This window comes from Bombus impatiens, unplaced genomic scaffold (genome assembly GCF_000188095.3).
Source record: "Bombus impatiens unplaced genomic scaffold, BIMP_2.2 scf_0197, whole genome shotgun sequence".
Lineage (NCBI taxonomy): Eukaryota > Metazoa > Arthropoda > Insecta > Hymenoptera > Apidae > Bombus > Bombus impatiens.
In genome coordinates, this window is record NT_176616.1 from 2610506 (window position 1) to 2631591 (window position 21086).

Here is a 21086-nt window from a genome sequence, read left to right on the forward strand (position 1 = left end):
CGAGATCATCGGATTCGTCGAGAAAAGCCTTCGTTCAGAAAGTAAGGGAAATTGGCGTTGCTACTAATTGGTCAATCTCCACATCGGTGGTTAGAAAAATATGCTAGCCGCCCTCGAGGGAAAGTTGCTAGTGGGAGACGCCGTTCGTTGAAAAATACTTTAGTCAACTAAATCCTAAGATTTATGACGGGCCCTCAGACTAGCTGAACATGTACTGCGGAGACGCATCGACATCTGGCAATCATCTGACTCGAAGAATAGGGTCTGCGTGTGGCGAGCCACAGGACAGAAACCGTTGGAATGTTTACTGTCGCGTATCGCCACGAATATTTCTTTTAAGATGAGCTATAGAATTACTCCATACCTTTGTTAGACAAAGCGTTCATCCCCTGACCGCGGCTACGGACTGGCTGTTGCCTCGAGCCCAAACTCATTATCACAACTCGCGAACAATTACAATCGGATTGAATAACTACAATTGTTTAATTACAGCTATCGTAGACTTTAGATTACAATGTTGCGGGGTTATCCAAAATTCCAAAGACTCCGGTGTTCTTTCATCTCCGACATATATATAATCGCATTAGGTATATTCATTCATATAAATGTACTTACGATTTTTTGTGCATACATGATGTATTGCCCAAACTGCCCAAAGTTGAACAGGATATGCATCTGAACAATGAAGAAGTGGGAAAAATGGATGGAAACTTCTATATGCAACCATTTCCCCTTGAGGAGTTTGCCAATGTGTTATAGTATATGCTAATTGTTCTAATAATACATCTCTACTTGGCATTAAGGATATTATAGGCCATGTATGTGGACCATCGCTAAGTAAATGTGCAGCAATACCTGCTGCGAAATAAGATACATCAATATGTACAGATGTCAGTAACGTAGAAAGCATAGAAATGAATCTAGGTTGCATAAGTCTTGGTCTTAGATGAACCACCTATAACGAATTACAAAATATAGCCAATTATACGAATCTGTGTATGTGTACTTATAATCATTAATAGATTAAATCATAACCAGGTAATAACTACTTATATAATAATTATAAAAAAAATTAAACTAAATTTACTGCATTTATAAAATCATGAATTATATTACAAACCTCTGCTATATTGTTTAATGAACCGAGTACTTTAGTTTCAACACTAAACTGTCCTTGGAAACTTTCTAACACTTTCAGAAACAATTCCATCCCACCTTCATCTAGAAAGACTTCACATGTTGTAGCACTTTCATCGGTTAAATTCCATAGGGCACTTAATGTAAACTTCATTGTTATGTCTACTGATCTAGTTTCAACTTTAGTCCTAACCATTGCTAATAATTTAGACATATATTGAGGTTGAGCACCAAGCATAGATGTTTCCACCGTTGATATTTTTGCTGCCAATATGGAGCAAATGGCAACAGACATACGATTCATTGAGGGTTCGTTAAAGGTCAACAAAGAATTTAACACTAATCTTGCGCATCTACATAAATGGAAAATAATTGAACTATAAATTGTAGATAGATTTAAAGAATGCAATTATATATTAATAAATACATAAAATTTTAGACAAAAGTAATATTTATGCTTTCTATTGGGTTGGCAACTATTGGCAACTATCAATACCACCTATTGACAAAATCCGCAATCACTTAGTTACCAATCCAATAAAATGCAAAAGATATAATTTTATGAATTTTGATTACCTGTATTTGTCAAAAGTAATTTCCTGTAGAATTCTGTCACTACACAAAATTAATAATGTATTCATTTGAAGTCGATAGTTGGCTGGATAACATTCCATTGCAATCATTGTTAGTTCAACAACTTGTTTGAGAATTGATGGGTGAATCATAATGGAGAATTCACCTTTTGTGAGATTATAAAGACATGCAGTACATGGCACCTGTACACGTACTTCTTGTGGATGTTCTCTCATTGCAGGCAACACTAATTTTATAACATCAATCCGTGATTCAAGAAAGTTGTGTGTTAAACGGAATAAATTAAATAAACATTTCTCGAGATAAAGTGGTCTGCATGTATATCTTCTCAAACCTTCCAAAATTTGGGATTCTGTGGCTGTACCAGTAACCTACAGTAAACATTAAATATCTTAGAACATACAAGTATATTTTCAATCATTTGTCTATTTAAATGTTAAGATAGGATATTTTATTTGTGGAAATCTTATGTAGTGGACCCCAGTATAACGCAGGTAAAAATATTTTTCTAAGCTAAAGTCAAAAAATATTTTAAAATGTTAAATTTATCTAACATGTCATATGGTGCATTTATTACGTTTTTATGAATACTGGTTGCTATTTTTTCATCATGTTATATGGGAGTCTACTGTATTTTTTTATTAATAACTGTCTTTCTATAGAATATCCTAATAATACTTACAACAAGTCCAGGCTTGTAATATTCATCTGCGGGATTTGTTAAACTGTCATCATAACAAGCATCTGTACTTACAAGTCCCAAAAACCTTAAATATGTATGAGCTTTAATAAATTCTTTTAAATCTTTTGAATTTATATCACTTCTACCTATATTAAGTATTAAGACAAAGTTCTTAAATTGATCTGTATATTATACAGAAACACATTATAAATTATATAATTACCAGATAAATCTAAACTAGTTAAATATGGCATACAATGTACAGCTTTCAAAAAATCTTCTATGTCTGGCTTTCCGGGCACAAACATACAGTTAAGAGCATGCATATCTTTTTCATCCGAAATATCTAAATTCCTTAATTCATTCAGCTCCAATAATACTGAGACTAAATCTGTATTTTCATCTATCTTCACATTATACATATTAAGTGTTTTTAGACGATTTTTACACTTTTTCAGTGCTGTTATATCATTCACCTTTGTACATGAAATGTCTAAACTTTCTAGAAGAGGAAGATCCTCAACTACTATCCCCAAACCATGTGTATTAAACTCTGTACATGACACATTTAATGTATGCAGTGACCTCAATTTACTTAAAGTTACTACCACACAATACCTATTATGAAATAATGGATATATATAATTTAAATATTTTAAAATACTTAATTATATTTATAGAAATAAATTAATTGCATTAAATACCGAGAACAGTCTATAAAACTTCCTTTTGCTACACTTAATGATCTAAGATTTTGTAAACTCCAGTCACCTAAACAACTTATAAGATCATTAACAGTTATTTTCAACCCATTTACCATTAGATCTACCACTTTATGCTGTTTTAAAACTTTTAAGCCTTTCGCTGATAATGTAGATGCATCTTTCAACCGTACATGTCTATGGATAATAAAAAATAGTGAATACTTCATTTTTTATGTAGATTTTACATTTCAATCAAATTTGCATACTTAAAATGAGATATGAGTACCTTAACCTTGTGGACTTTGCGTTGAAAAGTGTAATTGTTAAATCAGATAATGTCTTTTTCTCACAAAGGTGAGCCAATAATTGTTCTGATACTTCAGCAGGTAAAAAAGCATCTGGATGTCTAAAACTAAGTCTTGTAGCTGAACTTGATGATCCATCGTTAGATGCTTTACCTATTGCATTTAAAATATCTGTATTATTACAATCTATTAAAAGTTAACTAACTGATTTAAGACCTTATAACAAATTTTTGCATTAAAATAGCTTCCTCTAACTCTAATGAAATATCTAAATACATTTTAAAATGAAGTAAAATATGAATAAAATATAAGATAATTGAAAAAATATTTTCTTAAATAATTATGATGAATACTTACTACATGTGTTTGTATCCAGTGAATTAGGGGAATGTTCTTCCGTATCACCTAGGTGTACGTCACACAAATCCAAGACATTGTTACAAATAAAATCTATGCAAACCTCAAGGAGGCTCTTCGGTGACTCAAACATTTTACTTTCTTGTTTACACACAAATATTCTTCCTTTATTTCCTCTATAGCTTTTTAAATAATTGATTATTTCAAATAGTTTAACATCTCATTCTTTCATATTTATTTTAAAGAATCTGTTAACATAGAACACACATATATACATGTATATACATCTGATGCACTATGTTTAGAATGTAAGTTTTCTAATATTAAACATACACTATAAAATGAAATACACTAAGTTTATGAAAATCGATACACCTGTCATCCGAAAAAAATTAGATCACATGCAATTTAACTTTCTTATGATAACAAAATATTAAAAAACATTCTACATCTGTAGAAAATGTACACTTAAAAAATGAGATACAATTGTATACGCGACGATTTTTAAAGGAAACGTCGAGAAAAAACCACACACATAATTTTATTCCTAACATACAGGTGACAGAATTTTAAATAATGATTACATAATGACAAGTCCATCGAATGGAATAAATATTTATTTCTAACCAGTTTGTGTAATCTAAGCACGTTGTGTATAACACGTAGCGAAAGAAACTTATTATGAAATTAACAAGTTATTTATTAGATACACTAAACTTTATTTCGCGAGTAGAATATTCTTAAAAAATTATTAAATGATTATGTAAACTTATTTATGCAAATAGCACTGAACGCAATTGTGAAAACAACTGCAGAAAATTGTAGTCTCTCACCTGTGAAGAGGACGCCATATTGACTTGCTAAGTGTCAAAACAGATTAAAAAATACGATATAGATACATATTGTTAAATATGTGAACATGATTATTAAGTACAATAATACAATCAGAAAAGTATATTGTCTACTATAATTTTTTTGTTTGGTTTAATTTCTAAAATCGTTTTATGTTGATTCATGATGATTTTAAACATACATACCTCAGAATTAGAAAAAACTGACATATTTGTTATCCTTATCAAAAAAATTTATTTTGTGAAGAGTATTTGTAGGTAAAAATTAGAGAACATTCCTTAATAGTTATACAAATCTTTTCATTCTTGAAGACATAATAGAAGATAAATATTACTTGTAAGGGAATTCATCGGTTATTGACACACTATCAATATGGCGGTAAAGTGGAAAACGATGTGCTTTTCAGTATGTATTACGATTTCACTTCTGTATAATATACATAAGAATTTTTTCTAGGTACGATTATAATGTCTATATAAGGATTGTTTAAAAGTATTTGTTTATAGTGAACTTAATGATTATTTTATATTATAGAATGATAAATATTCTATCCTAAAATTAAATGAATAATGAATATGTCAAAGAAACTGATTTAAAAGTTTTCAATTTTAAGAGTTGTAATGCATCTAATTATTTAATCATTTTTTTACTCTGCATTATATTAGATTTTTCACATATATAAGTATGGATATAAATATGAATTATTAAATATCTCATAGAAATGGCGATATATAGTTTGTAACTGTGATATAAATTTCTTTGTTTTTAAGGTTTAGATAGGAACGTGTTTTCCAAAATAAAATCATGGTTTAAGTGCCCACTGATATGTGTCAGTCATTTTATAACGTCATGTTGTATGTTATGTGGCATTGATCATTTTGCTTGCATTTAAATTTTATTTCATAAAAGAATGCCAAGTTTGCGAAAAAAGGTTGCTGGTTTCATGCGACAACTATCTATTAGCAATTTGGCTGGAGCTGTCGAAAATTTAAGTCAGGGAGAACAGACTTTACGTAGTCCTAGATCATTAACGCAAGATTTTACAAGTGGTTGTTTTATTACACGGTATCTTGATGGGTAATAATCTTTTTGCAATGTGCATATGTATAATTTTTATTTATTAATATCTTAAATAAGGGTTGACATATGTTGATATATATATATATTTTCAGTTTGGAAACAAAACAGGAAGGGCCAGCAATTTTGCATGGCAGAAATCCAGAGGAACTTCCAATTAGGCAGCTTGGAAATTTTCAGCAAGATAGAGATGTAGTTTCCGCTCATACAGGTCCAGATAATGGACTTACAACTGTTAATGTACAACAAAGACATTTAAGTATTAATGATATTGATATAGATTACATTGATATGTTAGATCAAGGAGAACAGTATAGAAATAGTATGTATTGAAGGCATTATAAAGTTATGAAATAATAGCAAGATACGTTAACAATATTATTTTCTCTAGCATCAACAACAACAACTCCTACAATTGCTGGTATTACTGATTGGTTTAATCCTCATGAAATGGCTTATGGAATTGCTACTACATTATATGAGAAAAATCCTACAAATAATACAAATAATGGTGAACCAATAGCAGATTGTTTTGGTATTGTAGCAAGATCGAATTCAGCTATTTTAGCACTTGCTGATGGTGTTAATTGGGGTATGATTATAGATGATAGTAGACTATCTTAGATAAGATTATATAAAGATATGGCAATATATGCATATACATATATATACGTGTTTTATAATGAAATAAAATTATTAGGTACCAAAGCAAGTATTGCAGCAAGGTCTGCAGTACATGGAAGTATAGAATACTTAAATAAAGCACTTTTTTGTCCTTCGATTAATGGAGAAATGACTACAACAAAAGACGTTTTTATAGCACTACTTCGTTCATTCCATGCTGCACATTCGTTAATTTTGCAGGAACAAGGAATGCTTACAACATTAACTGTGTGTGCAGTTCTGCCACTGCCAAATTCTGATTCTAATACAGAAAAAAATAAATATATGGCATGTACCTGTAATGTTGGTGACAGTTTAGCTTATGTGTATTCAAGGTAATACATAAACAAGAACTTATAAATTATCCCTACTGATACTAAGTAGAATATTGTTTAAGATAAAAACAATATTTCATATTGACAGAAAAACTGGTGTAAGAGAAATAACAAGAGGATCCCATGATATTCACTGTATGCGTGACATGCGTGATGCCCTTGGAGCTTTAGGCCCTGTGGATGGATCTAATCCTGAGTTGAATAATTTGACTCTTGCAATGACCGAAGTTGAGAAAGGAGATATTGTATTTTTGACTAGTGATGGAATTTCGGATAATTTTGATCCTGTAGTCGGAAAATTTGCTATTTTACCATGTCACAATTCCGTACCTGATTCAAATGTAAAAAATCACACTGAAGGAAGATCAAAAACACGTCGAAAGTCTGCAGAAAACTTGAGACATACAGAATCCGGCAATAGTAATAGAAATAAATCTAACTTGCCTGTAGTTGAGGCATATCAAAGACACGAGCTCACATTGCTTAGAATGGAAGATTTGTTAAGAAGGGGTGTATCTGGAGAAGGACCACCATGTAATAGTGCCAAACATCTCTGCGAACTCCTCTTAGATTTTGCAGTAAGTTATTTACCATTTAATAGTAATGAATGCAATACAATATGTATGTACTGTAAGTTCTTTTAATCTTTTTATAAAAGAATAAGGCGTAATGTTAATTTTAATACTAACATTTAATTTTTATACATAATAAGGTACGCATAACTGCCGCTAAAAGACGAATATTGGAAGATACAGATTTATATTATGCACAAAATAAAGATGGCCAATTAATTCAGCTTTCCAAACAAGAACAGAGAACTCGACGAATAAAAACTTTGGATAAGGTTTCCATGATCCCTGGGAAATTAGATCATGCTACAGTTGTAGCATATGTAGTTGGATCTATCAATTCAGAATATGGTTTATAATTAATTACAATAACAAATTACAGTTTCAATTTGTAAGAAAATTAATAAATTTTAGAATTTTCTTCAACAGTGACATTTTATGAATGAATTGAGTTGAAATTAATGTTTTATTGTGAGATTAAGTTGTTTATATAATTTTTTGTTATTTAAAATAAAAACATACATTTAAAGATAAGCATGTAGCAATACTTATTTCATTATAAATTTAATTTATAGATGTATGCAAGTAAAATATACATATATATATTTATGTATTACATTACGTTATGTATATACATAATGTAAATGCGTTGGCAAATAATTTCAAAAATCACTTATTCATAATAATAATTGTCGAGTTTACTAAGTACTTATGATATAATTGAATAAAAATGTTTAGCGAATCTGTATTGTTTAAAATCTTGAAAAAGCTATCATATTAAGATCATCAACACTTTCTATTTACTGATTGGTCATAAGTAAAATATTGGCCAATCAGGATAAAGATTTTGCTAAATGGGTGCTGCAAAAAGTTACAGTACCATAACCGAGGTGTCGCCAATGGTAAAAGCTCTGGGATTTTATAGACTTGTGCTAATGGCAGCCTTGACAAATACATGATGGCCGTTGCCACCGAATAGTGTAACGCGTACATGAAACTGTCGTGTACCAGAGAAGTTTATTATTTTAAGTAGAATTTTTCCTCTTATGTACCTAATCTATATTGTTTCTGTTTGTAAAAGAATAAAATTTTGTGCCCAGAACTAAAATCATGCAAAAAGAAGTGTGAAAAAACGTAAAATCGCGAGAAGAAAACACGGGTGGCAAAACCGCGTTCGCGGAGGTAATATTGACAATTTTTCATCACGACGCTATTCGCATTTTTCCGCGTCAATATGAAATAGTTGTATCCAGGATACCTTCTTTGGGTTTCTCAGCTATTCGAACCGAAAAATTTTTCACAGATGGTTGCTTTTTCTTTTGTTTACGCCTTGTCAGTTGGGCTTTTGTTGTGTGCATCCGCGCGCCGCTGGTACCTATAAGTGAGAGTGAGATGTATGCGACCCTTGTATGCGTGTAAGTGGCTTGTGTGGCACGTATGCTTGCACACAGGCGCGCAAGTTATAACCTCAAAATATGCTTCCAGCTGTCGAATTTTTCTACAAAACTTTTTTTCCACTTTAAAATGGTTACTTGTACATGCAAGTGTTATTGTGTCATAAAATTGTCATGATTCCTGACATAGTGTACATGACATTATTACCCAGTAGTATTATGTATTTTGTTCTATAGTACAAGTTCTAACAAACTTAAATATTAATAGTTTAGTGCAAATTCGAAAGAAGTAACGCTATTCGAATGAAACTATAAAGTGTTATTCTATCTACAATGACTAATTGAATATTGTTTACATGTTACAGGGTGCAAATTAAATATAGAATCTGTGAAGCCATAAGTGTAGTGTATGTGACATTTTTAAACAACACCAAACTTGAAACAGTTCTGAACTATGTTTGTAGTTCAAATGTAAAATGACTTGATATTAATGCTTTAAACATTACTAAAGAATATCTATGGATTACTAAAGGATATCTATTAAATGTTATTTGATAAATTGGGATAATACAGAATATAGTATTTGTAAAGTGATAAAATTGTTTTATATGCCCAAATTCTGATGTTATGTCATGGAAAAATGTAGTTCAATTGTGTTTATACATGGATGTAATTTTGCAACAAATGTGCTTTAAAGATAAGTCAGAGTACTTTCAAAATGCAGTTGTGCAATTATTCTTTAATGGATAATGTAGTTCGAAAAAGAACTACCTACTATATACAAGAAATTAATATAAAAACATGGGTAACATTAAAGTGTGATATTAAAAACTAATATCAACAATCCATGTAAATAAACATATTTTGAAAACATAAAAGGGTATTGCCTAAACAACAGATGAAATAAGAAGTTACATGCATGACAGGAATAGGAGACGTAGGTCGCAGACGCGTTGAATGGCGCCGTAGCGCAAATACAGTCTTCTACTGTCATTGAGTTGTAATTTATGAGTGGTAAGTTCTGCAATTGGTTTACATACAACATTTATTAAAAACTTAAAATATGAAATTATGTATAATTTTATATAGCTATATATTTATATTAAATTTAGTTATTATTATCTTGATTTTAGTTAATAACTTTCATAATGTCTTACAAATATATAGGGGTATATAGAAACAAACATAGATAAGCTGAAAAGGTGGCTAGACGCTGCCCGGAGTAAAGAGGGGCTGCGTGGGCATGCAGCAGCCTCAGTCACGCCCTCTTCTCGGGGACTCAGTATCCTCTACAACCTCCCCGACTGCTCGGCGTAACAATCCTGTTGCTGTTTTGACACATCAACAAGTATGAAATTTTTAAATAAACCTTCAATGATACTCTAAAATTCATATAATACTTAGTATCATATTTTTACTGCAATTTATTTCAGTTACAACAGTTACAACAATTGCAGGCTCAAAATTCGAGTGGCCAATCATTGACATTTGCTTTGCAACAAACATCAAACAATGTAAGTAATTAAAAATATATATTTATTTGGAAAGATATATCATTAAAGTAAGTAAGTAATATTTGTTTCTATTACAAAATCTTACAGCCGCAAGACCAAGGAAATAGGTCAACGACTGGGAACCATATAGTATATGTAAACCAGTTAAACCATTTAAATCAGAGTACCATAAATCCCTCGGGGACTGGTATGGGCCTACCCCCGGCCACCCCCACTTTTGGGGTGGGCCTTAATATGGGATTGCCACTATCACTTCTAAATACTAGCCTTACATCCCTCACATCTAATGTTATCACTACATCAAATCCTCTGCTCAATTTGGGCCTGCCAAGTATAAATACAGGACTAACTACAATAAATCCTAGCCTCAATCACTTGAATACCATAAACTCAAATTTAACTTCAAATATTGGTTCAAACAGTATTAATAATGGTTTATCTGGTTTGGGACAGGATATAAATAGTATAAATACTGAAATTAATAGGCTCAATACATTAAATTCAACAAATATAAATTCTGGATTGCCCAGTGTGAATACTGGAATTACCAATGTAAATCAGAATTTGACAAGTTTAAATTCAAACATAAACCAGAATGTTACCAGTTTGAGCACAAACTTTACATCCCCAAGCTCTGGTGTATCTGGCTTAACTGCTATTACCCCAAATATAAATACAAATTTAACTACTACCAGTATAAATTCTGGTATAAATCAAGGTCTCAATCGACCTATTAATGCTTTAACAACTGGATTGACTCAAACTAGTCTAAATTCCAGCAGTACACAATTTCCATTCCAAGCCATACAAAGTATACAAAGCATTGCACCACACATCGTTGGGTCAAATATTGCACATGTACCAAGTTCTGCTATATCGCAGCACCCGAATTCAAACGTTTCTACTATTTCACAAATGTCAAATACCGGTACCTTGACAAGTTCCAGTATATTCACGAGCACTTCCAGCGAACCAATTCATTCAACCACAGCAAATGTGAATCACGCTTCAAACGTGAATCTCACTACAAATATTCCACATCTTGGTACAATGCACTCAAATTTATCTAATGTATCAACATCTAATGTGCAGCATATATCTGCATCAAACGAACCGAATATGTCACTGAGCCATACTTCTTCTTTAAGTTCTTCTCAGACAACTGGATTTCAACCTCAGCGACAGTATTCACAGGGAATTAACCCTGGTTTAAGTTCATCAGTAACATTAACGGGCTCATCTCAGCCATCAAATGTGGTCAGTACAATAAATACTGTAAAATCTATGCAGAACATTCAAAGTCAAAATATTAGTTCTCCAAGCAGTCCATTTTCAATACCATTAAAAAGTCCAGCATCTAATATTGCACCACCTACACCAAGTCCTAGTCCTAACAGACTATTACTTAGAAGTCCAGCATCAAACTCAATACAATCTAATAGAAATAGTCCAAGTCCTGTTGGAACATCGACATCAAATAATAATTTTAATATACAAATGCAAAGTCCAATGCAGAGTCCAATGAGTGTTAGCCAAATACAGAGTCCTGTACTTAGTCCATATCCTCCTGCAAAAAGTCCTCATCTGTTAAGTGGAAATAACTCTCTGAACAACAGAAGTCCAGCACCTGGTGGGAGTCCTGGTCCACCTGTGGTAAGAAGCAACTTACATTAATGTAAAATAAAAAAAAGTTGAACACAAACATTTATTTCATTTCCAGGTTAGACCCAATACACCAATACTTCAGCAAGGAATGCAAGTATTGCAAATAATTCATGGTACACCACAGGGGTATCAATCAACACCAACACAGTTGGTTACTAGGACGCATTTAATTGGAAATCAACAAATTCAAATAGCTGCGACTAAACCGGCAAAACAGCCACCACAAATTTTACCAAAACCTCCAAATCAACAAGCTGCTGGACCACAACAAAAACAACAACGTGTTAATACTACAATTACAAATCAAGTAATATATTTTGAAATGTCTATTCTATTCGAAATATCTTAGAGACATTATTTATTTCTATTAAAACATGAAATATTGAATTATTATAAGGTGACACAACAAACTCAGCCACAGTTAGTTCTTGCTGGACCACAACCAAATCCTACAACAGCTACAATGATACCAACAGCACAAGGTCTACTGTTAAATCAGGTAATAACATCTGTTTAAGATATTCATCATGTGCATGTCTCTTTGTTATGTGATCATTTAAAAGTTTACACATTGTGCCTGTTTTAGCAGTTATCAATATTATATGGAATATTTTTAATATGCTTGATATCTATTGTAAAAGCTTACATGCATTTTAGTGTCACAAATATCTGCTTTGTGCTTCATATGTTTATCACATTTCATACATAGGTTTTGCCGTCAACCGGACCCGTTATTGTACAGCAACAACCAGGTGGTGTTCAGCTCATACTAAGAACGCCAGCAAGCGCCCAGCAACAAACACATACTGCACAGGTGATGGTTTCATCCATTCAGCCATTCAACTTCATCATGTTCACAATCATTGCTTACTTAATACTTTATGAATTTATTTTTATATGTCATTTTAAATATTACTTAAGTTCATCAACGTTTTTACATGCTATATCAACAGTTGGATCTTATATGTGTTTTGTGTTTTATATTTAGCATTTTTGCAAGTTTCAGATAAGTTACTTTAGTGTAAATAATATTATAATATTGAAAAATATATTAGGATAATAACATGAACAAAATTAGGAAGACAATTTTTTTTTTGTTAATATAGTGGAAGAAATATATTCTTGTATAAATCTGTTTCTTTTTTTTTTTTTATAGCTAACACAACAGCAGTTAGTAAGAGTCGTCACAGCACAAGGTATGCAGTTACAAGGCATTACACCTACATTTTTTGCTGTACCTAATGGTTTTCCTCCAGCTGCATCTCCAGTAATTAGACATACTCCCTCTAGTCCTGCACCTTGTAAGTGTTTATAATATACTTGAAAATTTGTTTAAATATAAAAGAGTTAAAAAATATTTATATTAAAATTATTTATTTTTTAATATAGCTGCTAATTCAGGGACTGGTAATTCCATAGTGATTCAAAATGCAATGGTACAAAGCCCTCAGCCACAAATTTCACAAGTAGGTTCAGGTTCCAATACTGGTAACACTCCATGTACGCAAGCTGTTGTTGAGCAAACTTTATTACCACCTCCTAAGAAAAAAGCAAAGAAGAAAAAGAAAGCAAAACGGAAAGATGATGAACCACCAAGACTGGATCTTGCTAGTATAATGAAAATATCAGGAATTGGAGATGATGATGATATTTTTGATACTGATCTTACAACTGAATCAGATGTTTCTTGTCAAGTTCAAGTTGAATCAAGTTCGGGACAAAACCTGGGACAACTTTCATCCCAAGTACCTACAATACCTACCAGTTCTGCTCAGAATTTGATACAAGTACCTGCACCAAATACAACGAACACACAAACGTCTGCATCTCAGACATTTAATAGCCAACTTGTTGCCCAACTTCAGATGCCTGTGCAGAATGTACAAGGGCAATTACGATTTGCTCTTGGAGAAGATGGAAGAGTTGTTTTACACCGTACTCCAGAACTAAATCAGCCTGAAATGGATCAAGCTACTGCTCAAGCACTGATACGATCATTAACACAAGGTGGTGGACAAAATTCACCAATTATTTCTCATCTTCTTGGACAAGCACAAACGACGACACAATCTACACAAAGTACTGTGCTACAGAGACAAAAATTCGTTAAATCACCTTTATCATCCAGTGTTTCAGCAGTTACTACTACTGTAAGTTCTGCAGCTCCACAAAGTGTTACTTGTGCTACTAGTCCACAGCATGTGCAAGTATGCTCGAAATCAAACAATCAACAGAAAAGTGTAAATGTTCCTCAAGAATCCAGTCCTGTGTTAAATGTTTGTGTTCAAAACAATCTTGTATCTCTACAAACATTGGATATGCAAGCATCGAAAAATATTAATGTACAAAATCTCACACCAACAACAAAAGCTAATCAGTCATCTAATTCTAGCCTTCCACAACCAAACAGTAATGTTCTAACTTCTGATGTTTTAGCAACAAAACCTTCGTGTACTACATTCAGTGTACAAAATTCTCGATTGACTAATACAAGTCAAACGACTACTAATCAACAAAATTCTAATGTTTCTGCACAGAAATCTAGTCAAGTGCGACTTACAAATGCTTGTGTTAGTACTAACGTGCGACAAAATTTAAATAAAATATCTCAGAGTGCTGCTCATGTTCAAAAATCCTTACCAAATAATTTAACTGTACAAAATGAACACACAGTGACAAAAAGTAATCAAAGTCATCAGCAGGAATCAATAACACTGCAACAAGAAACACCAATATATCAGCATAATCAACATCAGCAAATAACAGCACAGACTGTACAAACGCAGAATGTCCAACAAGTTTTTGAACAAAATCTTCAAACTTCTGGATCAAATGCTCAACATAATTCTTTAAACATGTTACAACAACAAAGTTCTTGCAATACCGCAATGCAGCATGATGCTATGAATGTTTTGCAACAACATTCTAGTATTCAACAAAATACAATTAATGTTTTACAGCAAAATGCATCTAGTAATGTACAAAACATCGAACAAAATTTGCAGTCTGCCATTGGTGATTTAACTCATGCACAGCAAAATGTTATTACGAGTATGCAACAACAAAATACATCTGCTATTTTGCATAATACAAGTGTACAACAAAATGTAAATGTACAGCAACAAAATGTAAATGTACAACAACAAAACGTTAATGTACAACAACAAAAAGTTGTTGCAGCAAACACATTTTCTTCTGTGAATACGCATCATTTTGAATCCCAGAATACAGTTAATGCTATACAACAAGGACTAAATACACAGCAAAATAATCAACATCAAAATATTCTGATTACAAATGCTCCACCTCCCAATGCTATGCAGCAAAATGAATCTCAGAAAGTAGAAACCCAAACTGCAACAATGCTTAATTCAACAACAAATAATATATTAAATAATGCACCAAAAATTACTCCTGAAATTTTAAATGCATTAAGTAATTTAAATCCTAATGAACAATTATTAATTGCAAATGCAAACGGACAAATGCAATTGATCAGTCAACAGTTGTTGCAACAATTTTTAGCAGGACAATTAAATGCAACTAATCAGGTACAAAATCAAAACCAAACTCAGAAAATAGTGATCGGTGAGCCAGATGCAAATAATCAGAATTTACAAGGTGTACAAATCAATACTCCAACGAGTCAAATAATTGTAAATAGTTCTGGTGGAGCTCCTACAATTCAAAATAATATACAGAATATTGTAGTACAAGCTGCTCCTTCGCAAATGCCACAACATATACAAATTCAAAATTCTAGTTTTCCTAGTCAATTTATTGACAATCTAAATCAACAGCAAATCAGAAATTTAGGTAACAACCAGCCAAAGAAGACAAAAATTATTAAAAGAACAAAAACTGCTGTTACTACTCAAAATTCTGGAAATACCCAGGTATGTGTAGGTTTTTTCCATTTTTCTATTCAGTCTCCTTTTTGTTGTTAATTTAATATAATAACAGGTGACAAAAACAATTACGGTTCCCCGCCCGACAATGATTTCAACAAATACAACTAATCTTCAGAAAGTTGATAATTCTAACAAAATAAACACTGTAGTGTCTCAAAGTACAAATCCAATTAAGAGTGAATCTTCTCAAATTATTACAAATGGTCCTGTACTTCCATCTTCTCCTGGAAATCATTTATCAGTTCCTTCAAATGGTCAAATGGTTCAAAGAGTACAGACTATTCAACTTACTGCTCAAAAACAGCAATTATTAAAAAATATACAATCTCAAATACAAGTTATATTAACTCGTAAACCGGGTTCACAACCAGATCAAACTGTTTTAACAAAGTTATATCAAGACCAAGCAAAAATTGTGGCAAGTGGAAAGGTTGTCGGTACTTCAACACATCACGTTAGTAGTGTAAGTCTTGTTATATTATTAATACAAGAAGCAAAAAGTTTGTAGTAACTTATAATGTAAAAAGTGTAAAGTAATGTAAAAAGAATGTATAATGCTATGCAATTTTATTTTATATAGGGTACAGAAACGGGTTTTAGTATGAATGCAGTTTCAACAATGGCACCAAATATAATATCCCAGAATTCGTATAAAAATCAGACATCAGCTGTACAAACTCAAACACAACCATCTACTACTGTGGTAACTTCACAAAGCTTGAATCCAAGTACATCTTCGACGGTACAGAATAATTCATCTAACAGTTATATGAATAACCTTTCGGTATATAATAATTTTTTATATCATAATTGAATTTTCATTTATGTTTTTATTGATGACTTATTGGTGAAATTTACAGATATCACAAAATGTGCAAGGACAACAATGTGTACAACAAAATAATCAAAATGTACACCAAACGCACACAAAACAGCACAAGATTTATCAAAATCATGGAAATCAGATATTGAGTCCGTCCTCTGCCAATATGCAAATTTTCTCACCACCAATTACCTCTGTAGCTACTGTACAGAGTAACGCACAACAATCACCTTCAGTCCAAACACAACAAATGGGAATGCAACAATCAACCCAATGTCAAACAGACCCATTAGACATAAAACCAAATATACAAATGTCAAGTCCTGTTAAACAAGAACTTTCTTCACCTATTCAAATACAAGTTCAAAGTGGATCACCTGCAGGACAGGTGGCCTCACCTAGAGTGATTGGCAAAGGACCACAAAGAATTCAAAGTCCTGTAAATACCAGTGGTAATCCCAATAAACAAACCGTTAGTCCCAACAACAATTCAAGTCCTTTAGTAAGTCCAAGACAAGGTATAAAAAGACCTGCATCCAGTCCAATTTGCAGACAAATTAATCGTAGTGATTTGTAAGTATAATCTTTTATTTTAATATAATGATACGCATACGAATATATCTTTATTTTTATATTTACAGATTAGAGCAACAATTGAAAATTGATCAAAACGGTGCGATAAATCCAGATGTAAACACTCCATTTTTGAGTAAGCGTGATGCTTGTAAACGTCTTGTACGGTATCATTGTTTAAATGAGCAAGTACTTAGTTCTAAGGACTTGGCAAAAGCTGATGAGATGTTTGAAGAAACAGCCAAACATTTACTATCAAAATTCAATTCTATGATGAACAAGTACACGTATCTTCTTCTGATGGAGAGTATGGTATGTTAAAAATATGTAATTTTATTCTTAAAATTTTAATAATCACTTAATTTAAACTTACAGCGAGAAGTGAGGACGTCGGAATTGATGATGATTGATAGAACTTTTGTTGCTGAAGAACAAAGTATATTAAATAGGTTACGAGAACAAGAGGCTAAAGTTAATGGTAAAGTTAACATATTAATGAATAAATTTCTTCTGTTATGTTATTTATTATAATAATCTTTTTCTTGTATTTATTTTATAGAAGAGTTCAAAAAAGAAGAGAAGCCATTAGTGCCAAAGGTTGAACCTGGTCTTACAGAAGAAGAGAAATTATCACCAACATTAACTAATGTATCTGTAAAACGTGAGTTAGAAGATGACTTTCTAAGTGATGAAATGGAATGTAAACCAATGCTTAAATCAACAAATTGCACTAGTGGTGATTATGATGAGTGGGTAGAAATACAAAAAGAACTTGGTGTATATCCATCTACCACAGACTCGTTTAAATGTAAAAATATAAATAATAGTGGTAGTAATAGTGCATGTGCTGTGGCTGTTACAAGGTCATCAAAAACTGAAAGAACACGAGCAAATGGTGAATGTCGTACTACTGTACCAAGTACGAGTATTTCTGGAGTTCAAAATGCAGTAATAAAGGACAATTGTGAACAGGATAGTACTCCAGATTTTGAAAAACGTTGGAATAGTGCTACTGATCTCGAGCGAGATTTGTTAGAAGATACAGACAGCCTAGATGGACTGGCCTTACATTCTCAAACTCAATGTCCAGGCTCTCTTCAAGTAACAACCGAAAGTGGAAATGGTAATGAACATGATGACATTACCGCACAGGTACAATCTGCCATTGATAGCATTCTTAATCTTAAAAAACGTCCTACAAATACATTATCTGGCAGTAGTGGTAACAGTGCATCACAATCCAGTGAATCAAAGGACACAGTGCTTGACCAAGCAGTCCGCAGCATTTTAGGCTCGTGACCCTCCTTTAATAAAGTATGTTAAACAAGTGAAGTTAATGGTGAACATCATGCTAATTGTTCGTTTAAAAAATTTTTAAGAACTAGACATTTTTTTGGTGATTTTTTTGTGGTTATGTGAATAATATAAAAACTATGTTTGATATTAAGAATGCGACATTATCTTTGGCAATGCATATTTGAAATCCTGCAAATTGTTGCTAAGTTATTTGTACAAATCCTACAATTTTAATTTCATTTATACATAAATTAAAACGACTATCTGGATTATCCAATTTTGTATACTTCTCCAAAATTTGTCAAAAATTTTTGTCTGCAATGGCAATAACTACTCATAATATAAAAACAAGTATACTTTCCAGTAGTTTAGCTGTAATAAAGCCATCGCGTTTACCTAAATTTAGCAGCTGTACATGTGGATAGATAGACAAATAGATTAATAGCTAGATAGTAAAATAAATAGTTAATTCGCTCAGATTTTTCAATCTGCCACTTTGTAATGTAATTTTGTAAAAAGTAATTATTTAAAACAACTTATTCCACTTTGTCCGTAGTACTTGTAGAAAAATCTTACAGATACTTAAAACTGGGTCGGTAAATTGTACATACATTTTTAATGTGTATTAATATTATTATTATTATTATTATTGGTATTATTTGTATTATTGTTATTGAGATTCACATTCTCAGAATTATAATTGTATTATTATTATTATTATGATTATTATTATTATTATTATCATTATAATTGTCATTAATATTATTATCATTATCATTACTATTATCATTATTATTATTATTATATTATTATTACAATTATTATTGTCAATACCATCAACTACATTGATGAAGAGAATGTATGGTATAAAGAGAAAGTAGTGATTTAAGAGACTGAAATGGAAGACAATGAAAACAAAAGGCAAATGATATATAAGGTGAAAAGGGAACACAAAAATTTCTATGATAATTTGAATTTATTTCTATTTAATGTATATGCAGTCTTAAATGTTACAATGCAAAATCAAACAGATAGACATTTTTTAAGTAGATATAGTATTTTACAAGTTTTTTGTCATCACATGAAATCACAATAGATCTGAGTAAATGAGTACATGTGTAGAGAGCACATGTGTGGAAAAAGGGTAATTACATGTTGGTGACATTTTAAATAAACAGTAGATGACCGGTGAATAAGATTTAAAAAACAAATCTTTCTATATGTGCCTTTTTATTTTCTACATAGTTGATGACTAATATATCTTATATGTACACCTGACTTGTAATTTTTATTCGATCAATGCTAACATGTTACATAATGCAGATTTCTTAATCAGTATGTTATACATACAAGATTATGGTCTGATTTAATCATTTTCTGAAGATCATACATTAAAAGAATAACTTATTATCACCAGCAGTGCTTTTGCAACAAAGATTTAGTTACATGGTTGTATTTTTACATCCTTTTCCCACAAAACTTCATGATAGCTCTCTATACACAGAGGCAATGAAATGTTTTTGGCAAAAGCAATCCAAGACTGACATATATACAGAGAATCAAGCAAAACTATGTAATGTATTACAATAAGAAATAATCATTTGTACATAATATCAATTACACTCTCGACGGCAATCGTGACTTAATGAATTCTTCAAAGATTTTAAAATTTGGATATGCTATAGTTCTTTTGATCCTAATAAATTGCCGATATTTCACAAGTATGTGTATGAAAATATTTTTATCCTTGTCTATAATTAAAATTTCAGTTTGCAGCAGAATATTCAATTTCTAATACTAAAAAGCTTACACAGTAATGTGAGATGCCTGACGAGAGTGAAGTCAAGTGGTTAATATGATAAAATGTAATTAGCATTATCAATTACATGATTTTGAATATCATGAATATCTTGTAGTGAACAATTCCTCTCCTAATATTATGGAAATATTGATTTCAATCACAAGTTTAGGTGCCTTTTAAGATAATGTTCAGTCAACTTTTTTATCTTGTCAGGATTATATAGTATTTTAATAGAGGCACATAAAATTTATATTAAATTACATGTTTTTTACGTGTATTTATATTCTAATATATCCCACAGATGACAAAATTAGTTCGAATTGTATTACAGTACACACTATTTAGTTTCTAACATGTCTCAAATTAATGCTTTCTACTTGTAGATGTATATTATCAAAATTATTTCAGACTATTTTAATGGATATCTTAAAGTATTTAATTATTAGTCATGTAAAATTGTTGAATTAATAGAAATGAAATAACATCAATTGGATATATGAAAATATTACCAAATTTAATTATAAAACTTAATATAATATTTCAATTCATAGAACTTCAGTAACATTGACATTTAATTTTTAGTGAGTTGCAATTTTATTGAAAATATATCATTTCTTTATTTATAAAGGATATATAAAAAAAACTTTACAGGTAAGTTAAATTAAAAATATATATTATAAAATTAAAACCATAATAAAACATCAAAAAAGTATTTAATAAATAATTTGAATAATTAAAAAATTAGACGTATGCAAGAATTGTTGTAAAGAGCTTCAAATTTATAATTATCTTTGTGAATATTATTACATTTTAAGTATGTAATGTATACAGTAT

General features: G+C 31.2%; 3 protein-coding genes across 7 annotated transcripts in view; 2 read left to right on the forward strand and 1 right to left on the reverse strand.

Moving 5' to 3' along the window:
* LOC100746414 (protein zyg-11 homolog B) overlaps positions 1-4951 on the reverse strand; it is a 5780-nt gene extending 829 nt beyond the window's left edge. The window contains exons 1-9 of the mRNA XM_024366041.2: positions 4817-4951; positions 3780-4027; positions 3404-3575; positions 3118-3312; positions 2637-3031; positions 2414-2559; positions 1714-2102; positions 1121-1490; positions 616-955 (exon numbers count right to left, since the gene is read on the reverse strand). Coding sequence (XP_024221809.1) covers positions 616-955; positions 1121-1490; positions 1714-2102; positions 2414-2559; positions 2637-3031; positions 3118-3312; positions 3404-3575; positions 3780-3912 — 2140 coding nt within the window. The 5' untranslated portion in view covers positions 3913-4027; positions 4817-4951. The remainder of the gene's footprint in view (positions 1-615; positions 956-1120; positions 1491-1713; positions 2103-2413; positions 2560-2636; positions 3032-3117; positions 3313-3403; positions 3576-3779; positions 4028-4816) is intronic.
* On the forward strand, positions 4668-7703 carry LOC100746531 (PP2C-like domain-containing protein CG9801). 2 transcript variants are annotated; one of them, XM_003487654.4, is made up of 7 exons: positions 4668-5036; positions 5402-5708; positions 5804-6030; positions 6100-6300; positions 6409-6706; positions 6795-7284; positions 7419-7703. In XM_003487654.4, exons 2-7 carry the CDS (start codon positions 5542-5544, stop codon positions 7632-7634), a joined length of 1599 nt encoding a protein of 532 aa, XP_003487702.2. In that variant the 5' UTR covers positions 4668-5036; positions 5402-5541; the 3' UTR covers positions 7635-7703. The 2 variants fall into 2 exon arrangements, with proteins under 2 accessions (XP_003487702.2, XP_012238234.1); XM_012382811.3 differs by having other exon boundaries at positions 4962-5087.
* Positions 7704-8216: 513 nt separating this feature from the next.
* LOC100746769 (mucin-17) lies at positions 8217-19109 on the forward strand. 4 transcript variants are annotated; one of them, XM_003487656.4, is made up of 16 exons: positions 8217-8457; positions 9035-9683; positions 9837-10017; positions 10103-10183; positions 10271-11836; positions 11904-12155; positions 12246-12347; positions 12558-12662; positions 13005-13149; positions 13238-15744; positions 15812-16222; positions 16340-16543; positions 16620-17155; positions 17224-17467; positions 17531-17633; positions 17715-19109. In XM_003487656.4, the coding sequence occupies exons 3-16, from the start codon at positions 9913-9915 to the stop codon at positions 18452-18454; spliced, it is 7101 nt and encodes a 2366-aa protein (XP_003487704.1). In that variant the 5' UTR covers positions 8217-8457; positions 9035-9683; positions 9837-9912; the 3' UTR covers positions 18455-19109. The 4 variants fall into 4 exon arrangements, with proteins under 4 accessions (XP_003487704.1, XP_033175516.1, XP_012238229.1 ...); XM_033319625.1 differs by having other exon boundaries at positions 10127-10183; positions 17715-18454; XM_012382803.3 differs by lacking the exon at positions 8217-8457 and adding an exon at positions 8516-8690 and having other exon boundaries at positions 17715-18454.
* The last annotated feature ends 1977 nt before the right edge of the window (positions 19110-21086 follow it).

Bases quoted from the DNA above. Each gene is read 5' to 3' on its own strand.
- LOC100746531 (XM_003487654.4), top strand. From the start codon at position 5,542: ATGCCAAGTTTGCGAAAAAAGGTTGCTGGTTTCATGCGACAACTATCT. The intron at 5,709-5,803 runs GTAATAATCTTT...ATATATTTTCAG, and splicing joins ATTACACGGTATCTTGATGG to TTTGGAAACAAAACAGGAAG. The intron at 6,707-6,794 runs GTAATACATAAA...TCATATTGACAG, and splicing joins TTAGCTTATGTGTATTCAAG to AAAAACTGGTGTAAGAGAAA.
- LOC100746769 (XM_003487656.4), top strand. From the start codon at position 9,913: ATGCAGCAGCCTCAGTCACGCCCTCTTCTCGGGGACTCAGTATCCTCT. The intron at 11,837-11,903 runs GTAAGAAGCAAC...TTTCATTTCCAG, and splicing joins GGAGTCCTGGTCCACCTGTG to GTTAGACCCAATACACCAAT. The intron at 12,663-13,004 runs GTGATGGTTTCA...TTTTTTTTATAG, and splicing joins AACAAACACATACTGCACAG to CTAACACAACAGCAGTTAGT.